The following is a 16,251-nucleotide window of genomic DNA, read 5'->3' on the forward strand; positions in this document are numbered from 1 at the left end:
TGGCCCACTACTGCACTGGCCCCCTCAGAGGCCCCGAGAGGGTCAGGGCCAGCCCTTAGTACCAAGTGCTGGAGTGTGCCACTCCAGCTTCTGGCTGTTGCTGGTTAGAGATTTTGAACAAACTAACCTAACACAGCTTCCTTTTCCTCCCTGCAAGGTTGGTATAATTACAGGCTGTTCTTGGGATGCATGGGAAGGTTGGAGTATTGCCTCGGTAAATGGTAGCAAGGCGAGTGAGATGTATCCTCAGTGTGTGTGTTTGACACAAATGCATTCACTCCTTCGTTGCACAAATATTTACTGAGTGTCTCCTATGGAACAGTCTGGAATATGTCATTGAACAATCCAGATTCCCCACAGGGCCAGCTGTCATTTTACTGTTCTATAGTATATTGGTTACATAGTACATTAGAAGGAATTTAGGAAGAAAGTATCTTCCAACAAGGGGATGAGCGCATGTGTGTGGGTGTGGATGAGGGTTGCAGAGTAGGCTTCGGAATAAGGAGGGGTTAAGTGTTTCCTGGAGAGTTACAGTGCGTGGGGCTGGGAGGTGTCTCCAACAGCACAGCTCCTTCTAAATGTGGGCGTCTCACCAGGGCAGGTGAGAATGGGGTAAAAGAGGAGAGTCTCACCTTTGTGGCTGGATTAGTCCCTGATATCCTGATTCTCTACAGCTTCTCCAGTACCTTTCTAACCTTACACTTACCCTTGGTTTACAGGAGGGGGTGAGAGAAAGAGACTGAGAATCAAGCTTTCTTGGCAGAAACGGCAGTGGACGAAAATTGAGTTACAACGAAAATAGCAATAGTAATAACTTCCTTGACTTGAGTGTGATAGGTACACACTCATCTTAGTTAATACCACGGGCACTAACAACAAACGCGAGCCCCAGAGACCCCAACCTCTCCGGCACCGCGGGGCATGCAGCCTCCCCTGGCGGCAGCCCCCGGCAGCGCACGGAGCACCGAATCCCGTGCGCACCTCGCGGTGACTTCTCGGGCCGGCCAGCCGCGGGGCCTGCGCGGGGCGGGCCTGAGCGGGGGCGGTGCAGACGAGGGGCGGGACCTGCACGGGTACCACCCCCGGGATCAGGCTCGGGAGGGCGCGCGCGCTGGGCGCTGGTTAAAGAGGCGCGTGGAGGCGGGTGCGGCGCACACTGCTGCGGCTCGCGGAGGACGGCCCACGTGTCTCCCTAGACTCTGGCCTTGAGTTCCCCGGCTCCCTTTACCCCAGCGAGCCAGGGCGCCCCCTTGCCCCGCTTTGTGTCCACCCACCAGCCTCCCCCCCGCCCCCCCGCGCGGAAGCAAGTCCTCGTACAGTTCCCCGCGCTTGGTGGGCCAACTTGGCAGAGCAACTTTGTCCGGAGAGCGGCGCCGGGGGCGGGAGGGGGGGGGAACAGGGCACTGCGCATGCGGAGCTCCAAATTCAAACAGCTGTTTCCAGAGGCTGTAGGGCGCGTGGACCCGGAGCCGCAGGGGCTAGGGGAGCCTTTCTCCAGGAGGCGGCCGCTTGGGAGCCATGGTGGACCGGGGCCCACTACTCACCTCGGCCATCATCTTCTACCTGGCCATCGGGGCGGCGATCTTCGAGGTGCTCGAGGAGCCACACTGGAAAGAGGCCAAGAAAAACTACTATACACAGAAACTGCATCTGCTCAAGGAGTTCCCGTGCCTGGGCCAGGAGGGCCTGGATAAGATCCTGCAGGTGAGCCGCCGTCTGTGCCCTTACAGACACTGGAAGCCGGCCGGAGCTTTAGGAGTGCCGAAGGGAAACCCTTCACAGCTTTGGATAACCCTCAGTCCCTGCGGGCAGCCCTGGGGGTGGCAGGAAAGGCTGTCTCACATGGGTCTGGCTGCTGAGGTCTGTCGTTTACCCGTAGACACGGGAGTCACCCACGCGCGGAGACTCTTTGGGAACCCCGTTTGTCCAGAGAGACGTTGGGGTTGACCTCTGGGTGAACCGGCCCCGCGATGGCTCCCTGTGAGTGTGCGAGTACCTCCCTCGTTGGAGGGGGGCTGTAGGACGGATAAAGGCGGTTATCTGCACTTTGAGAAGCTCCCGCTCCCGGAGTTCGGGAGTGGAGCCGGGTGCCACCCCTTCGCATCTCCACCTCCCAGCTCCGGGCCAGTGCCGCGCCCGCCCTGTGTTTCTTCTGGAACGTGAGCCGGCAGTAGTGGCGGGAGGGTCCCACAGCCCCAAGCTATGCAAAGGCTCCTCCGCACCCGGATCCGCACCCGCAGGGATCGGGAAGTGGGTAGGGGGCTCCGTACCGCCCGAGCGTCACCTCCCCCCCCCCCCCAACCCGGGATGGGGTGCTGATGGCCGCAGTGCCTGGGACGCGCTCAAGCTTCCGGCAGGGCTTATCTCATGGAGACACCTCCCCTCCTCCCCCAGGGCTTGGAGTTAAAGTTGGTGAAAGTAGCAGGTTGAACAAAAGAACAAAACCCCGGGAATCCTTTTTAGGGGAAAGGAGAGGTTGAGCAAAAGGGGACGCGTGGGGGGTAGTTTCTTCTCCGTGTTGACATTGCGAACCTCTTATCTTCTGGTACGTGCTCTATGGATGGCTTTGACCTCACTAGAATAAACTGGGGCTGACCATGGCGGCTGGGATCTTGGGGCTGTTTGGGGCCCAGGGTCCTCCACGCCAGTTTCTCAGAGGCTCTTAGCCTTAAGCACCCACCCTCCCTGGCCTGCACTAATGGCTTCTCTCCGGTGGAAGGACCAGGACCTGGGTGTAAAGAGCTGGTGACGGCTCTAGATTGTGGAGTGGGGTAGGGGTAGATTGTCCAAGGTGTTATTTTTCTCTTGGGGTGGAAGATGCGAGAAAGGAGGTTTGATGAGGAACAACATTTAATCTACGGCAGCCGCCCAACATTTTATGATTGTCTAGTTGTCTCTCATTTTCCTGGTCTCAGTTTCCCCGTATGTGAAATGAGAATGCACCCGTCTTCATCTGTCTTCCCTGCCCTGGACTGTTGGGAGGTTGAAAGCTGTGGAAAACATGAGCATGTCTTGCTTGTGCTGCCCCCTCATTGTCCTTAAATCGATGGACATTCACACACCCGAGCATATAGGTACCTACCAGCATCTGGGCAGGTGAAGACTTGTCCTCCCAGGAGCCAGTGAGAGGGGAGGTTTAGGGGTGTTGCATTTTAGCGGGGAGAGCCTCTGGGCCCTTAGCAGTCCCCAGAGTGGGTGACCGTGGGAGGTGAGGTTGATGGGGAGGAGGAATTCAGCCGGTAATTGGGGTGGTTTGGCTGCTAATAGCAGGAACTTCTGTGGATGAGTGTCTGCCCTGTGTGTGTGCGTTGGGGAGGGGTCACTTTATAATTTCCCTTGAGGAAACAATTCCCCGGGAGAGCAGTTGTTGTTTAGTTTGTTCCAGGGCTTTGTTTAGAGGGGGAAGAGGGCAGGCGGGGATGATAAAGAATCAAGCTGCCCTCGAAGTGTTTCCCTCTTCGCCACAGCAGGGGAAGGAAGGAAAGAATTCAAGGCTGAATGTGGGAAAATAAACTTCAAAACCCATGGAGAAGGGAAGAGGGGGGTGGTCAGGGTAAGGCAGCCGGGTGCAGCTGGTGGTGGTAGCTTTGGAAGTTAGCTTTCTTAAGGGGTTCGAGTCAACAAAAAGCCTCTTATTTGGGGGTCCTCTTAAACCCGCTGATGATTGCCCCCCAAAAGCAGGCAGGTAACTTTTAGATGTGGGCATCGGGCCAATCTGATTTGGAGAGGATCATGGACAGCCCTGTTCCCCATCCCTGGCCAAAAAACTCTCCAACCTTCTCCAACTTCCCCTCCCATCATAGGAAAAAACCCAAGAAGTGAACACTGACCAGCGGAAGCATTCTGCTAGCATCACTTTTTAGTCTGCAGAAATCTGCCTGGCTCTGCTTTCTGTTATGTGACTTGAGGCATTACCTTCAGCCCCAGGAAATTGGTTTAAGGAAAAAAGAAGACTCCGTTGTGGAAAACTCTAACTTCTTTCCCATCTGGCCTGGGGCATTTCCACCTGAGGTTCTGTGTTTTGTCAGGTTCTGAGTCACCTTTGTAATCCTAGAGAAGTCCCAAGCTAGAAATTCCTGGGGTAGGGGCAGGCTCTTGGGAGGGGTTGTTAGAAGTAGGGGGTGCAGACTGAGTAGGGTTTTTTTTTTTTACACTGGAAACTGCATGTGCTTTCAAATGTGTGCAAAGGGAGTTAACACAACACACTGCTCACTTTTCATTAGGTCTTATAGGCACCCCGCCCGAACCGAGTTGTCTGGTTCTTCCTGCCCGACTTTCAAATGCTTACCCTCCCTGCTTCTACCGCAGCAGCCTCAGACCCTGTGGTTGTCCTCCTTCCTGCCTTCAGAACCATCTTGAACCCTTGCCTCCCCAGCCTCTTCCCTGAATTGCATGCAGAGGTTTCCACCAGGGCAGTTAGCATGGATTTGAGCACCCTGTGTGTTGGGCACTGGGAGTGGTATGTGCATTTTATAAAAGAGAGTGGGCACAGGCCTGTTTTGACATCTGCATTGGCCATTTTACCCATCAAGCCATTTGACTTTGCCTCTTTCCTCAGTGCAAAGTGAGGGTCCAGTGAGGATCAGGGCAAGTAGAAGCGTTATGCAAGATGCCTACAGATGTCACTTAAAGCGAGCATGTCTCCCCCTGTCTGTTTGTGTTTATTGAGCACACGTTGACCTAGTGCTTTACCTGCGTTAGTTCAGGTACTTTTTACAGCAACCTTATGAATTCAGATAAGGAAACTGAAGCTCAGGGAAGTTGAAGTGGCCTTGGTGACACAGCAGGAGGGCACAGCCTGGGGTGGGAACCTGGCTCGCCTACTCCTTGTACACCTTTGCCCTGCTTCTTAGGCCTGTGAAGCTGTTGAATGGGTAGTCTGTAAGTGAGCTTAGTGGGGTGGTTCAGCTGGACTTCGGTCTGCTGGGAAATTTTATTTTCTATTTCCCCTAGAACAGGCGTTGGCATGCTGGCCTCCTGTGTTGGGCCTGGCCAAGCCAGCACCTCCTCTGTTACTGCGGTAAGCATCGGTCCACCCCTCCCTTGGCAGCACAAAAGAGCAAAGGGTTGGGATGCAGTGAAGGGGGGCAGTCTCAACCTTCACCTCCAGTATGCAATGATCATAAACAGGAAGGATTTGAGAACTCCCTGTGCACCAGAGCTTTGAATAAGCACGTTCTATACATTCTTACTTTAATTTAATCTTGGTGACCACCCCCTTTTATAGATGAGGACAATGATATAACTTGCCCAGGATTATATGGTATAGAATCAGGTTTCACACTGAAGCGGGTTGATCCCAGAGTACATGAGAACATTCATCAACGAACATTTATTAAGTGTCCACTATGTGCCAGGCACTAGGCGAGGATCTGGGAGTGCAAAGATGGATTAAGACATTAAGACACCACGAGGCTCAGACTGGCTGCTGGGGAGAAGGATGAATAAACCCACTATGATGTGATGGTTCCTGAGGGCCTCCAGAACCAGCCTGAGGGGTCAGGGAGGACTCTCAGGAGGTGATGACTTTAAGTGGGGTCTTGGATGTAGGAGGGTTTAAGAGGGAGAAGGAGGGAGAGAGTGAGGTGTTCCTGCTGTGGCTCTTGAGATTCCCATGTCTCCCAGGGGTGTGGTAGGGGTCGCCTCATGCCCTGCCTTCCACTGGAGCATCCCATCCCTAACTGGTTTTTCCTAGACTGCTCACATAGCTGACCAATCCCCAGAAGCCTCTTGGATCCTACTGGCCTCCTTGCCAGCTTCAAACTGCATTATCCTATTTGGAGGTTTTCCGTGGGTGCCAGATCCCGCTTCTTTTATTTTCTGGACCCTTCCTATTCTCTACATGTTCCAGTCTACAGTAGTCAAGCTGATTCCAGTTTTGAGGTTCTGACATCGTGTTTCTAACGCCAATCCTCCTCCTAAAATTTGAAAATATAACCATGGGTTATGTGCTAAAGTTACATCTGACCAAATGATGTAATGATCTGACCAAATGATGCCCTTAGAATGGGCACATTCATTGAATTTTTTTGAGAATTGAGGGTTAACATGAAAACCTCTTTTGTTTCAAGCCTCGTTGGAAATTGTAAAGCACACTGGTCCACTTAACTGCCTTTGTAAGTAAAGGGAACACAATAGATCTTTTGATTATCCAAGATCACGGAGGCCTCCACGTCATTAGTTCAAACTTGGATCCTCACTGTCTAGAACTGCAGAAGTGGAAAGTAGGGAAGTTGGGGTTTTGAGAGGAAATGGAAGAAAGAGGTCCCCTCCTAATGACCTGTTTGTTTATGTTCCGATCAAAGTTGAGGGCAGCCAAGATAATAATAATTCTTAAATCGGTAAATATGCCTCAGTTAACTGCTCTAGTTAGAGTTTAACAGTTAAAGTGGATTTTTATTGAATCGTTTTGAGAGTTTTACTAGAGCCCTTAGGATGATTGCAGATGGCATGGTATTAGAGAATTATTGAGGGTGGGAATTAGCAAGTGTTGAAAGGTTCTAGTGGGGTGGGGGGAGCCCTATAGGAGGGGGTGCAAGGGAGGTGATGACTGTTGCTTCTAAGTGTTTTCCTGGGGCTTTGCCCTATTTATAGTCCTACATTTAAAAGAAACAGTCCTTTGGTTTTGGGCGCTGTGCTTGGCCGCCTCTGACCTCAGGCCAAGGGCTTTCATCTTGAAGTTGGCTGTTTGCTGTCAGATTGTGCTCAGCTTCTGAACTCTCTGTGGGGTGGGGGCAGGGAAGTATAAGGCTTTGGGGAGCAGAGGAGCCATGGTCCTGACATAGTACCCCCAAGATAGTCTTTATACATGGGGCGCCTGGGTGGCTCAGTCGGTTAAGTGTCCGACTTCAGCTGGGGTCATGATCTCACGGTCTGTGAGTTCGAGCCCCGCGTCGGGCTCTGTGCTGTCAGTTCAGAAGCCTGGAGCTTGCTTCCGATTCTGTGTCTCCCTCTCTCTCACTGCCCCTCCCCCACTCACACTCTGTCTCTATCAAAAAATGAATAAATATTAAAAAAAGAAAGATAGTCTTTGTACAAATTGGGGTGCAAGAACTACTAGGCCAGAACTGGGTGATTCAGAGAGGCCACGTGTGCTGGGTACTATAAGAAAGCATGTGAAATAGGCTTGCCTCCTTCCCGGTTCCCTCTGGGGGAATGCAGAGGGTCACGGCGAGTCTCCTTGGAGATTTCACCGATAGTTGCCAGGGACTCTTAGAATAGGGCAGACGAGGCCTGACCTGGCCATCCTCCCCAAGGATGGGTTTGACATGGATAGAGGACATGCTTTCCTCCAAGTGCCACTCGCCCCACCACCTAACTGCAGGCTCCTTGCTGTTGTTGAAAGAGTCACCATGCAAGCAGTATGTCTGATGGTTATGGGCTGGCCTCTGAAGGCATGCCGCAAATATCACCCTCACTGTTTGCATAGACGAGCGCTTGGCACATAGTGCTCATTAAGTGTTAGCTGCCGCTGTCGCTGCTACTGTTCCTAAGACAACCCTGCTATGTGAAGGGACTGCCCCCACACAAGTGTGGTTCACACAGTAGCAGGAAGACCTTCCTGAAGCAGAGGAAAGGTCAACCGACTTTTTTTAAATTGTAGTAAAAAACACATAACAAAGTTTACCATCTTAACCATTTTGAAGAGTCCGTTCATTCTTGTTAAGTATATTCACACTGCTGGGAAACAGCTCTAAAGAACTTTTTCATCTTGCGAAGCAGATTCTGTCGCCCTTAAACAACTCCCTTTTCCCCTCTCCCCCTGGTTCCTGGTAACGAGTAATCTACATTCTGTTCCTGTGAATGTGACTACTTTAAATGCCTTCCAAGTGGAATCATTTGTCTTTTTGAGTAAAATGGTGCCACCACTATGGAAAACAGTGTAGAGGCTCCTTAGGAAATTAAAAATGGAAATGTATGATCGAGCAATCCCTCTTCTGGGTATATATCAACCACATTTTTAAAGAGCTAGACAAAGAAGGGGGGATGGTGGGTCCTTCTTGCCCACAGCCCTCAGGGAGGAGTAAAAGTGCGTGATGGTTCTGGGCTGCAGCCACAGGGCCGAGAGGTAAGGGTCAGATGACAAAGCCCTCTGGGTTTAGCCAAGGAATTTGAACTGACCAAATTTTTGCAATTTTTAAGTCGGGGAGTGAACAGCATTTCAGAAAGTTCCCTCTTCCTTCACAGGCGTGGCAACTTAAAAGAAGTAGAATCTTCAACTCTAAATTAACAGCATTTCTGTGGGCTGATCCCTTCACCCCATGGGTGTTCTGATAAGGATGCTTCCTCCCTTGAACTTTCTGATGTGATGGAGTGTGGGTTTTTCCACCAAAGCCCACAGAGCCCACTCCCCCCGCCCCCACATCCACCCCAATGCACACACAACACAGCCCATCCACCCTCCCTCACACCCCAGCTTTCAGTTAGGGCACCTTTTCCTCTTACCATGAACCCCTTGGGAGGTTCAAGTGTGGGTTCCTGTCCCAGCCAAAGCCCCCCCCCAATTTGATGACCTTCCAGATAATACCTTAGTTGCCCCTTTATGTAAAAAAGTGGGGGGGGGGGCAGTGGGATATTCCAGCTCGGTACAGCTGCCTGGGCCCTCTGGGCTTTTGGTGAGGAGTTAATCTGATCCCTAAATTTTAGAGATCTGGACAAAGGAAGGGTGGGCTCACGGAGGGGCCTCCCTCCTGGCCAGCATTTTTGTGTGTACTGAAGCCTCAGAAACCATACTGGGCCGTAGACCTTGGGGGCTCAGCCTCGCTGGGCAGAGAAACAAGGCCACAGTGGCGAAACTGAGGGGAAATGCGGTCCTGGTGCTGAGTGATGGGTTGCAGATGGTAGAGGTTGGAGAGATGGGACAAGAGTCACCGGGCCTCAGGATTCAGTTCCTGTTTGCTGAGGCCTGTGGAACCCCTTGGCCTGCAGGGGATCTGGCTCTGAATAAAACATAGCCCCTGCCCTCAGGGAGCCCCCAGTCTAGAGAAAGAAAGGTAAGGAGCTCTCACCTCGCTGACATTGGTAAGGGCACCTGGGGGTTCTAAGTGTGAACCAGTGAGAGATTAATTTCTACTCTTGAATTTAAAGAAGCAGGTATTTGAGGCAGGCTGGAAGGATGAGTGGTATGGGTAGCACTCTGCTGAATTCCTACTGGGTGCTGGGCATTGGGCTCCTACTTTAACTGTCTCATTAAACCAGTCCAGTGGATTCAGTATTACTGCTATGCCCATTAGCCAGGCACATGGAGGCCAAGGGATTTGCTCAGGTCTACATGGCTACCTGGAGGCTCAGACTCATCCCCACCTTGCTGACTTCAGAGCCAGGAATGGAGGAGGATCCAGGAGGTTCCCTTATCAGCACTCCCTTCTAGTAGGAGCACCAGAATGGACCACAGAGTTTCAATACCATGCCCAAGGTTGTCCTAGTGGAGTTGTCCAGCATTCTCCATTTCTTTCAACTTCACCCACAGCCCTCTCCTCCAAAGAGTTCATGGTCCACACCTGAAAGTATGGAAGGTTGATACCCTCTTCCCTTCCCGAGCAGGGGCCCTGCTCCTTGCTCTGGGGAAAGGTGGCAAGGCTTTCTCTGCTCAATCCTGGCTCATCCCGGGCTTTGTCAAACCTTTTCCATTCTGGAGGATTCCAGGGGCAGATGGCCTCATGGGTGTCTTCCCTGGGTGGTGGTCACTCGGGACCTGGGATCAGAGTTGTTTCCTCGTTGGGGGCAGACTCCACCCACTTGCCCTCTCACAGTGCTCTTGGCAGACAGGTCCCTGTGATTGGCTTTGAAATGTGCATTCTGTTTTTCCTCCCCTCCATCTAAATATTTGGGTTTCCTGCTGAAATATTTAATCAGGATTGCGTACTGTGGCTGTTGTCACCTCCCATGGCCCAGTGTAATCTGGCTGCAGCTGCTTAGCTGGGTCCCTCCTAGGAGGGGGAGACTTGCTCCCCAACCCCAGGAGAAAAGCCCTGCAGTGTGCTTGATGGCCCAGCCAGCACAGGGTTGAGCCCCTCCCTTTGTGTGGACCTGTGCTTGGGGCTGGGGCTGGGGCTGACGGACTCAGATCTGAGCCACTGTAGGAAATAGAGGATTTGGACCTGGGTTCCAATTCTCCCTATGGTACTGGTGTGTGCTGTGCGACCCTGGCTGGATTTCACTTCTCTTGGACTCTACTTCCTTCAAGTAAATTCATCCATTCACTCAGGAAGGCTTGAAGTGACGGTTAAATTAGGCCCAGGTAGGCAGTAGGAGCCCTACGTGGGCAGGGACATGTGTCCCCACCCTTGGCCCTAATCCACAGACCTGTGCAATAAGCATGTGGGGGTATAGCCAGCCACTGATGTGCCCACAGTGTCTGCTGGGCCCCCGGTGCCCAGTGCTGTGCCCAGCTCTGAGGGGGGATGTGGAGATGCATGTGGACCTTCAGTACTATGGCCAGTCTGGAGGACCTAGGCCTCCTCAAGATGAAAGCACTTTTCCTTTTTTTTTTTTTTTTTTTTACTGTTTATTTATTTTTGAGAGGGAGGGAGAGAGAGACAGAGTGCCAGTGGGGGAGGGGCAGAGAGAGAGGGAGATACAGAATCTGAAGCAGGCTCCAGGCTCTGAGCCGTCAGCACAGAACCCAACGCAGGGCTCAAACCCATGAACTGTGAGATCATGACCTGAACTGAAGTTGGACACTTAACCAACTGAGCCACCCAGGTGCCCCAGAAGGCACTTTTCTAGGTGAACTGAGCCAGGCCCAGACTCTGGCCCCTGGTCTCATAGTCTCCACACCCTGAAGAGGAGGAAGGGAGAGTGCCATTATCAAAATGTGCTCCCACTTTCCCCTTCAAGCCTCATGAGGTGGGGCCATGTTGCCTAGTGGTTAAGGACAGGCTTTCAAGTCACAGTGGCCTTTGCAAGCTGAGTGGCCCTGAGCACACGACTCGTGTCTGAAAGGGACAGTGATGTTACCCATCTCGGTGGGACGAAGATAACAGGAGAACATGGAGAAAACGTATGTGATGTTCACTCCCTGTAGCTGCCAGCTCCAAGTTCACCTTTAAATTCAGTTTATTGCCATCTCTTCTCCGGGGGACTTGACGGAATAAACTGCTCTCCCTCTCTGGGTCATTCTCTCCAGGAACCCCTTCTCAGCTTCCCTGCCCCCATCCCTTTTTTATAAACTTTTCCTGAACTCCTCTCTCCTGGGATTAGCAAAACCAATCAGTGTGAGCATTTAACAGGTCTCTTTCCCCCACCCCCTGGCCCAGCTAGATGCTAGATGGGGAGCCGTGGATTCTGCCTTCAAGGAACTGGAGACAGCAAATATCCAGTCCTTCATTCAGCAGATATTTACTAAGCACATACTGTGTGCCCAAACCTGTTTGAGACCTGCTGCAAAGGGAAGCAGCCCCGTCCGTCCCTGCCTTTTGGGGAATGTCTTCAGACCATGTACTACGGAAACCAGGAAGGCAGGTGGACCCGTCGGGGGGAGGGAAACAACACTCCCTGCCCCTTCCTTGTGGAAACCGTTTGATCTTCAGAGCGAGCAGGAGGAAGGCCCGGCTGTTTGCAGGGGAGAAGGGCATGCCTTGAGCAGGTAACTCCGGCCTGACTGGCGCCTGCATTAGGCTTTTGCTACCCCGTGGCCCACCCTGCAGGGTACCCCCTCCACAGCTGGCCAAGGATGTTGGCCCCAGGGGATGGAGCAGGAGTGTTGGGTTGTGTCGCCTGCAGTACCTGGGTGACCCCCTGAGAAACCTTCAGATACACAGGCTTTGCACCCTTCCCAGATTCTCACCCTTGGCCTTACCATGGGTCTCTGCAGACCCATTCCTCCAGGGTGCCTCCCTGTGACCTCTCCGGGCCTGACTGAGGTGTGGCATTTCCATCCCATCTGCTAGATAGGAAAACCAAGGCCTGGTGAGGAGCTGGGGACAAACTGTCTGTAGAACTAAGCTCAGGTTAAACTAGCTCAGCTTGCCCAGGTCGAGAGCCTTTTTCCACTGACCCATTTGTCACCCTGCCTCTAATCCTCTTTTAAATGGCCTTTAAGTCAGAACCTTGACCGTGTTTTGGGGTACAGAGGACTTAATGTTACTTAAGCTAAATTGGCCTGCCTTGATTTCCTAACCTGCCCAGCACACCCCTTTCTGTGATCTTGAGGGCCAACTTCCCCACCCACGAGTGAGTTTTTCTGGAACAAGAGGCAAAAGTTGAGATTGTGGTAACTGTAGGCTCAGAAAGAAGCAGAAATGATCTCATGCTTCCCCAGGGAGCTTCCCCATCACAGGACTCTGCACCCCAAGTGTTTGCACCCAAGGAACTGTCTCGTTGGCTGGTTTCTCCTCACCCCCCACGCCCCCCTCCCCCGGAGGCTGGCAAGAGTGGCTGATGGGGGAGGAGGGTCAGGCTCCGGGCACATCTCCTGGCGGCAAATCATAAATTGTGAGGCTGAAGGGAGCTTAGTGGTTACCTAACTGGCCTCCCTGTACAGCCCCAGAGCCAAGGCCCAGACCTTCGGAGGTTATGTAACTTTCCCAAGGTTACTGCGCAGGGAAGTACAATAAAGGAGTAATTAGAGCTAAGTGGGGCAATTAGGGAAGGCTTCTTGGAAGCCGTGGCCCCAAGACATAGGTTGAAAGGTGACTGCCACACCTCCTGAGAGCTCTTCTGCCACTCTTAAAGCCATCAGGGGTCCTCAGAGACTCAGATCACGACCACACCCCTCCCCAAACTCAGAAAACCCTCAGTGGCTTCTCCCTCAGACTAAGCCAACATTCTTGCGGTGTGATTTGGACTCTGCTACCCACGTGGTCTCCCCTCTTTCTGGACCGCAACCCTTGATTGCATTCGGCCTTGATATAGGTGGGAGGCTGTCTCCTGAGGGTGGAGAGGTGGTCTAAAATGCTGTACGCTCATAGCAGGTTTTCAGTTTTTATGGAGACCTGGAGGTCTGTGTCCACCAGTAACGTGAGCTGCTGTGGGGAGGGGTGGCAGAGGGGCGGAACCACAGTGCTACAGTAGTAACGGTAGCTGGCACTTGGTGGGGGAAAAGGTGCCATGGGCCAGGCGAGGGCCACTGTCACGTTGCACCGACTGCCCAGCAGTGGTAAGATAGCTGCTGTGGGGAACTTCATTTGCAGATAATGCATCTGAAGCAGAGAGATTAAATAACATAACCAAGGTCATACAGCTAGTTAGTGGCCTGAACCCAGGCCTTCAGAGTCCAGAGCCAGGGCTCTGCAGAGTGGCCTCTCATGGTGTCCTAAATTAGCACCAGTCCTACTGATCTTTCTAGGCTACCAGCCACTCCTTGGGGCTGGATTTTCTGTTCGGGGCCCATTGGTTCCTAGCACCCCAAAAGCTCCCCATGCATGCTTGCTTGGCCTTTGCTGAACGCTGTGTTCTGTAGCCTTCAGGGTTCTGACACCACCGTTTCCTGACCACATTGACCACATATAGGTTTATTTGCCACTTGCAGCATGAAAACATTTAAAGCAGGAAAGCTTGGGTTATGTAAGTGGGTGCCACAGTTCAGAGTCGGGTCTGTCAACTCCTTTCCTGCCTTCAGCCCCTTTTCTCCATTGTCCTTACAGACCCAACAGGCCCCTACCCTTCATGACAGAATTTGTGGGTCAGGGGACCCAGAGACCGAGGCTTTGAGAAAAAAAATCAAGGAGCCGACGGGGGAGGTGTAGCTGTGAGCTGTGAGATTTCCACCTGAGTCCCCATATTACTGCCACCTCCTCAGCAGCTAAACCTGTACTTGTGACGTGTGCCCCCATTTGGCTTCCCCAGGGGAAGGCCCCCAGCAGGACTCTGGGCTACACCTTGGTAGGGAATAGCTTTAGTCTTGCCATCCTCCTGCAGTGGAAATACCACCCCGATGCTGCTCACATGGCTGAGGATAGAGGTCGGTGACTGCAGCATGCTGAGGACCCCAGGACGGACCCCTTGTGTCTAAGTGCAAGTTTCTTGACCCTCCCACGTCCCAGGCGCAGGGTGGCACCTGTTCACAGACCCTCTGGAGGAGAAAGAACAGCAGCCCCGTACCTTCCCCATTTCTGCTGTTCAAATAAAACTCTGGCCTCCTGGGTCGTGGAATGCATCCTGACAGTGTTAGCTTTGGAAGCACGCCCTTCCCTTGTCAGCATCCCGGCCCCCCAGAGCAGTGCCTCTCACTGAGGGTAAGTGAGTGCTGAGTGGGCTAAGTGGAGCAAGCTGATGCAGTAGTGTCTTGTCAGCACCCCCTGGGGAGCAGGAAAAGGGAGGGTGTCCTGATTATCAGCTTTTCAACACCCCGTCTCTCCCATCCCCCAGACTCTAGCCGCAGCCCAGAGATCTACTTATGAGTGGCCCAGGGAGTGGGGGCCTAGGGCTTACTCAGCTGACTTGCTGTGTGACTGGGCCAGGTGGCTGCCCCCTTCGGAACCAAGGACTTGCTCCCTAAGGCCAATTAGACACTTGGCTGAGCACCTGCCGTATGCCCAGTACATATGCTGGTTTAAGGACTGTGGAGATTCTGGGAAGAATTAGACATTAGCTCTGCTTTTGAGGTTGGCGTGGGGCTATGCAATGTGTATGGAGAATTACTGAGTAGGGAGCTGGCATGTTGTGGGAGCCTCGGGTGCGCCAGGGGAGAAAAGTTGCGTTGGGCCAGGGGTGTCAGGGAAGGCTCCCCTGAGCCTGGGGTCACCTTCCTTTGAGCCTCCTCCTTCTCTGGGCACGTCTTCCCCACCCTGGGGGTCTGCACTGCCCCCCCTCCTCCGTGAGGCCCTCAACCTGTGCCCCAGTGGATCACAAGTCTAGCACTGAGTAAGGGGTAATTATTAATGAATACCCCGAACCACGAGCTGTATTTCTCTTTCCTTCAGCCTCTCTTCCACCAGTCCTCAAATTTCAGAGGCAGGACCCTCACAGCCCTCCTTTGCCTTTTAGGTGGAAAACTAATCTGGAAAACTGTCCCTGGCCCTCCCAATGGAGGTCTTGGCCAGCCAGACTCTATGTCTACCTAGCAAGCTCTCCGGGACTGCCCCACCTCTCTGAACCTCACCTGCGCACCGCCCTCTTGGGACAGGTCTATAAGTTGCCTGGCAAAGTGTCAACACCTCCCTGGGTTAGGTGTGCATTGGGTCTAGACCCAGGGCAGGCACCACGGTGCTGGGGCAGGGCAACTTTGGAGACATGGGGGGCACTTCTGGGTCCTGCTCCAGAAGTTTCCCATCTGCATCAAGCCTGCTGAGGACTCAGGTTCACTGATCTCAGTTTTTGGCACAACCTCTCTTTTTGGAACGTTCCAGGGCTGCGAGCTGCATGTGGTCAAACCCCCTGGCTCTTCCGCCTGCTCTGTGTTGGGGTCACTGTGTACAGGCCTTAAAACCTCCCCTTCCTGAAGCTGGTCTTGTGTCTGTGGACACACTCCTCCGCCCCTCTCCCCCACTGCTCTGCACACACAGGTTAGTCCTTCCTTCTTGACTGTCTGGGGCTGTGTGGCCAGTGGATGGGAAACCCTCACACAGACTACCACAGGGACACCTGATGCTTGAGCTACCCAGGCCCTGGGGGTGGGGGTGGTTTCTTGGGGGTGGTGCTTCGGTTGGTGTTTCTCAAAGTGGGACTGAGCTAGAAGCCAGGCTTCAAGTTAAACGAAAACAAGACTGGGGGTGAGGGCAGCTGGGACTCTGAAGTTAGTGTGGGGGTTCTGTTAGCGTTGAGTCATAGAAATTTGATGTAAAAACAGAAGGCGTGAGTACTGAGTTGGAGGCAGGATTATTGATGGTTCTTTCTTTCTCTGCCTCCCCAGTTTTCTGAAATGCTGTTGTCAAGCCTTTAAAACAGAGAAATTTAATTTTCTTAAAGGGTAAGATATATGCTTATGTCATCAGCCACTTCTGTGCTAGCTGTTTTCATTTTTAATGTTTGAGGTGCACAAAGCAAAAACACGGTTTTAACAGAACGTACTCTAAAACCTGGTGTCAGTTCTGTGATTGCTAAACAGTGTGTTGCTATTGTTTTTCAATGTAGCTGCCAAAGTTGTGACTTCCTGGGCAGCCGTGCTGTTGAACACTTGGAGGCGTAGGGGCTCAATGTCTGGGTAAATGAGGGGGGGCCTTTGGTCTGCAGACCAAGGTGTTTGAGACTAGACACACAAGTCGGCGGTCACCAAGGAGAGGGTGCGGTTCCCTGAGAGGTCCCTGGCAGAGCCAGGGAGCCCCAGCGGCTGTACCCAGTGCTGCGCCCAGTGTCCCCTACAAGGGACGG

General features: G+C 52.8%; 1 protein-coding gene across 1 annotated transcript in view; it reads left to right on the forward strand.

Moving 5' to 3' along the window:
• Positions 1-1,114: 1,114 nt before the first annotated feature.
• Positions 1,115-16,251, forward strand: part of KCNK5 (potassium two pore domain channel subfamily K member 5) — a 38,126-nt gene continuing 22,989 nt past the window's right edge. Inside the window, exon 1 of the mRNA XM_019457017.2 lies at positions 1,115-1,704. Within this exon, the coding sequence (XP_019312562.1) occupies positions 1,519-1,704 (186 nt within the window). The 5' untranslated portion in view covers positions 1,115-1,518. The remainder of the gene's footprint in view (positions 1,705-16,251) is intronic.

Source organism: Panthera pardus, unplaced genomic scaffold (genome assembly GCF_024362965.1).
Source record: "Panthera pardus isolate Hobbes unplaced genomic scaffold, ASM2436296v1 HiC_scaffold_17, whole genome shotgun sequence".
NCBI classification, from domain to species: Eukaryota; Metazoa; Chordata; class Mammalia; order Carnivora; family Felidae; genus Panthera; species Panthera pardus.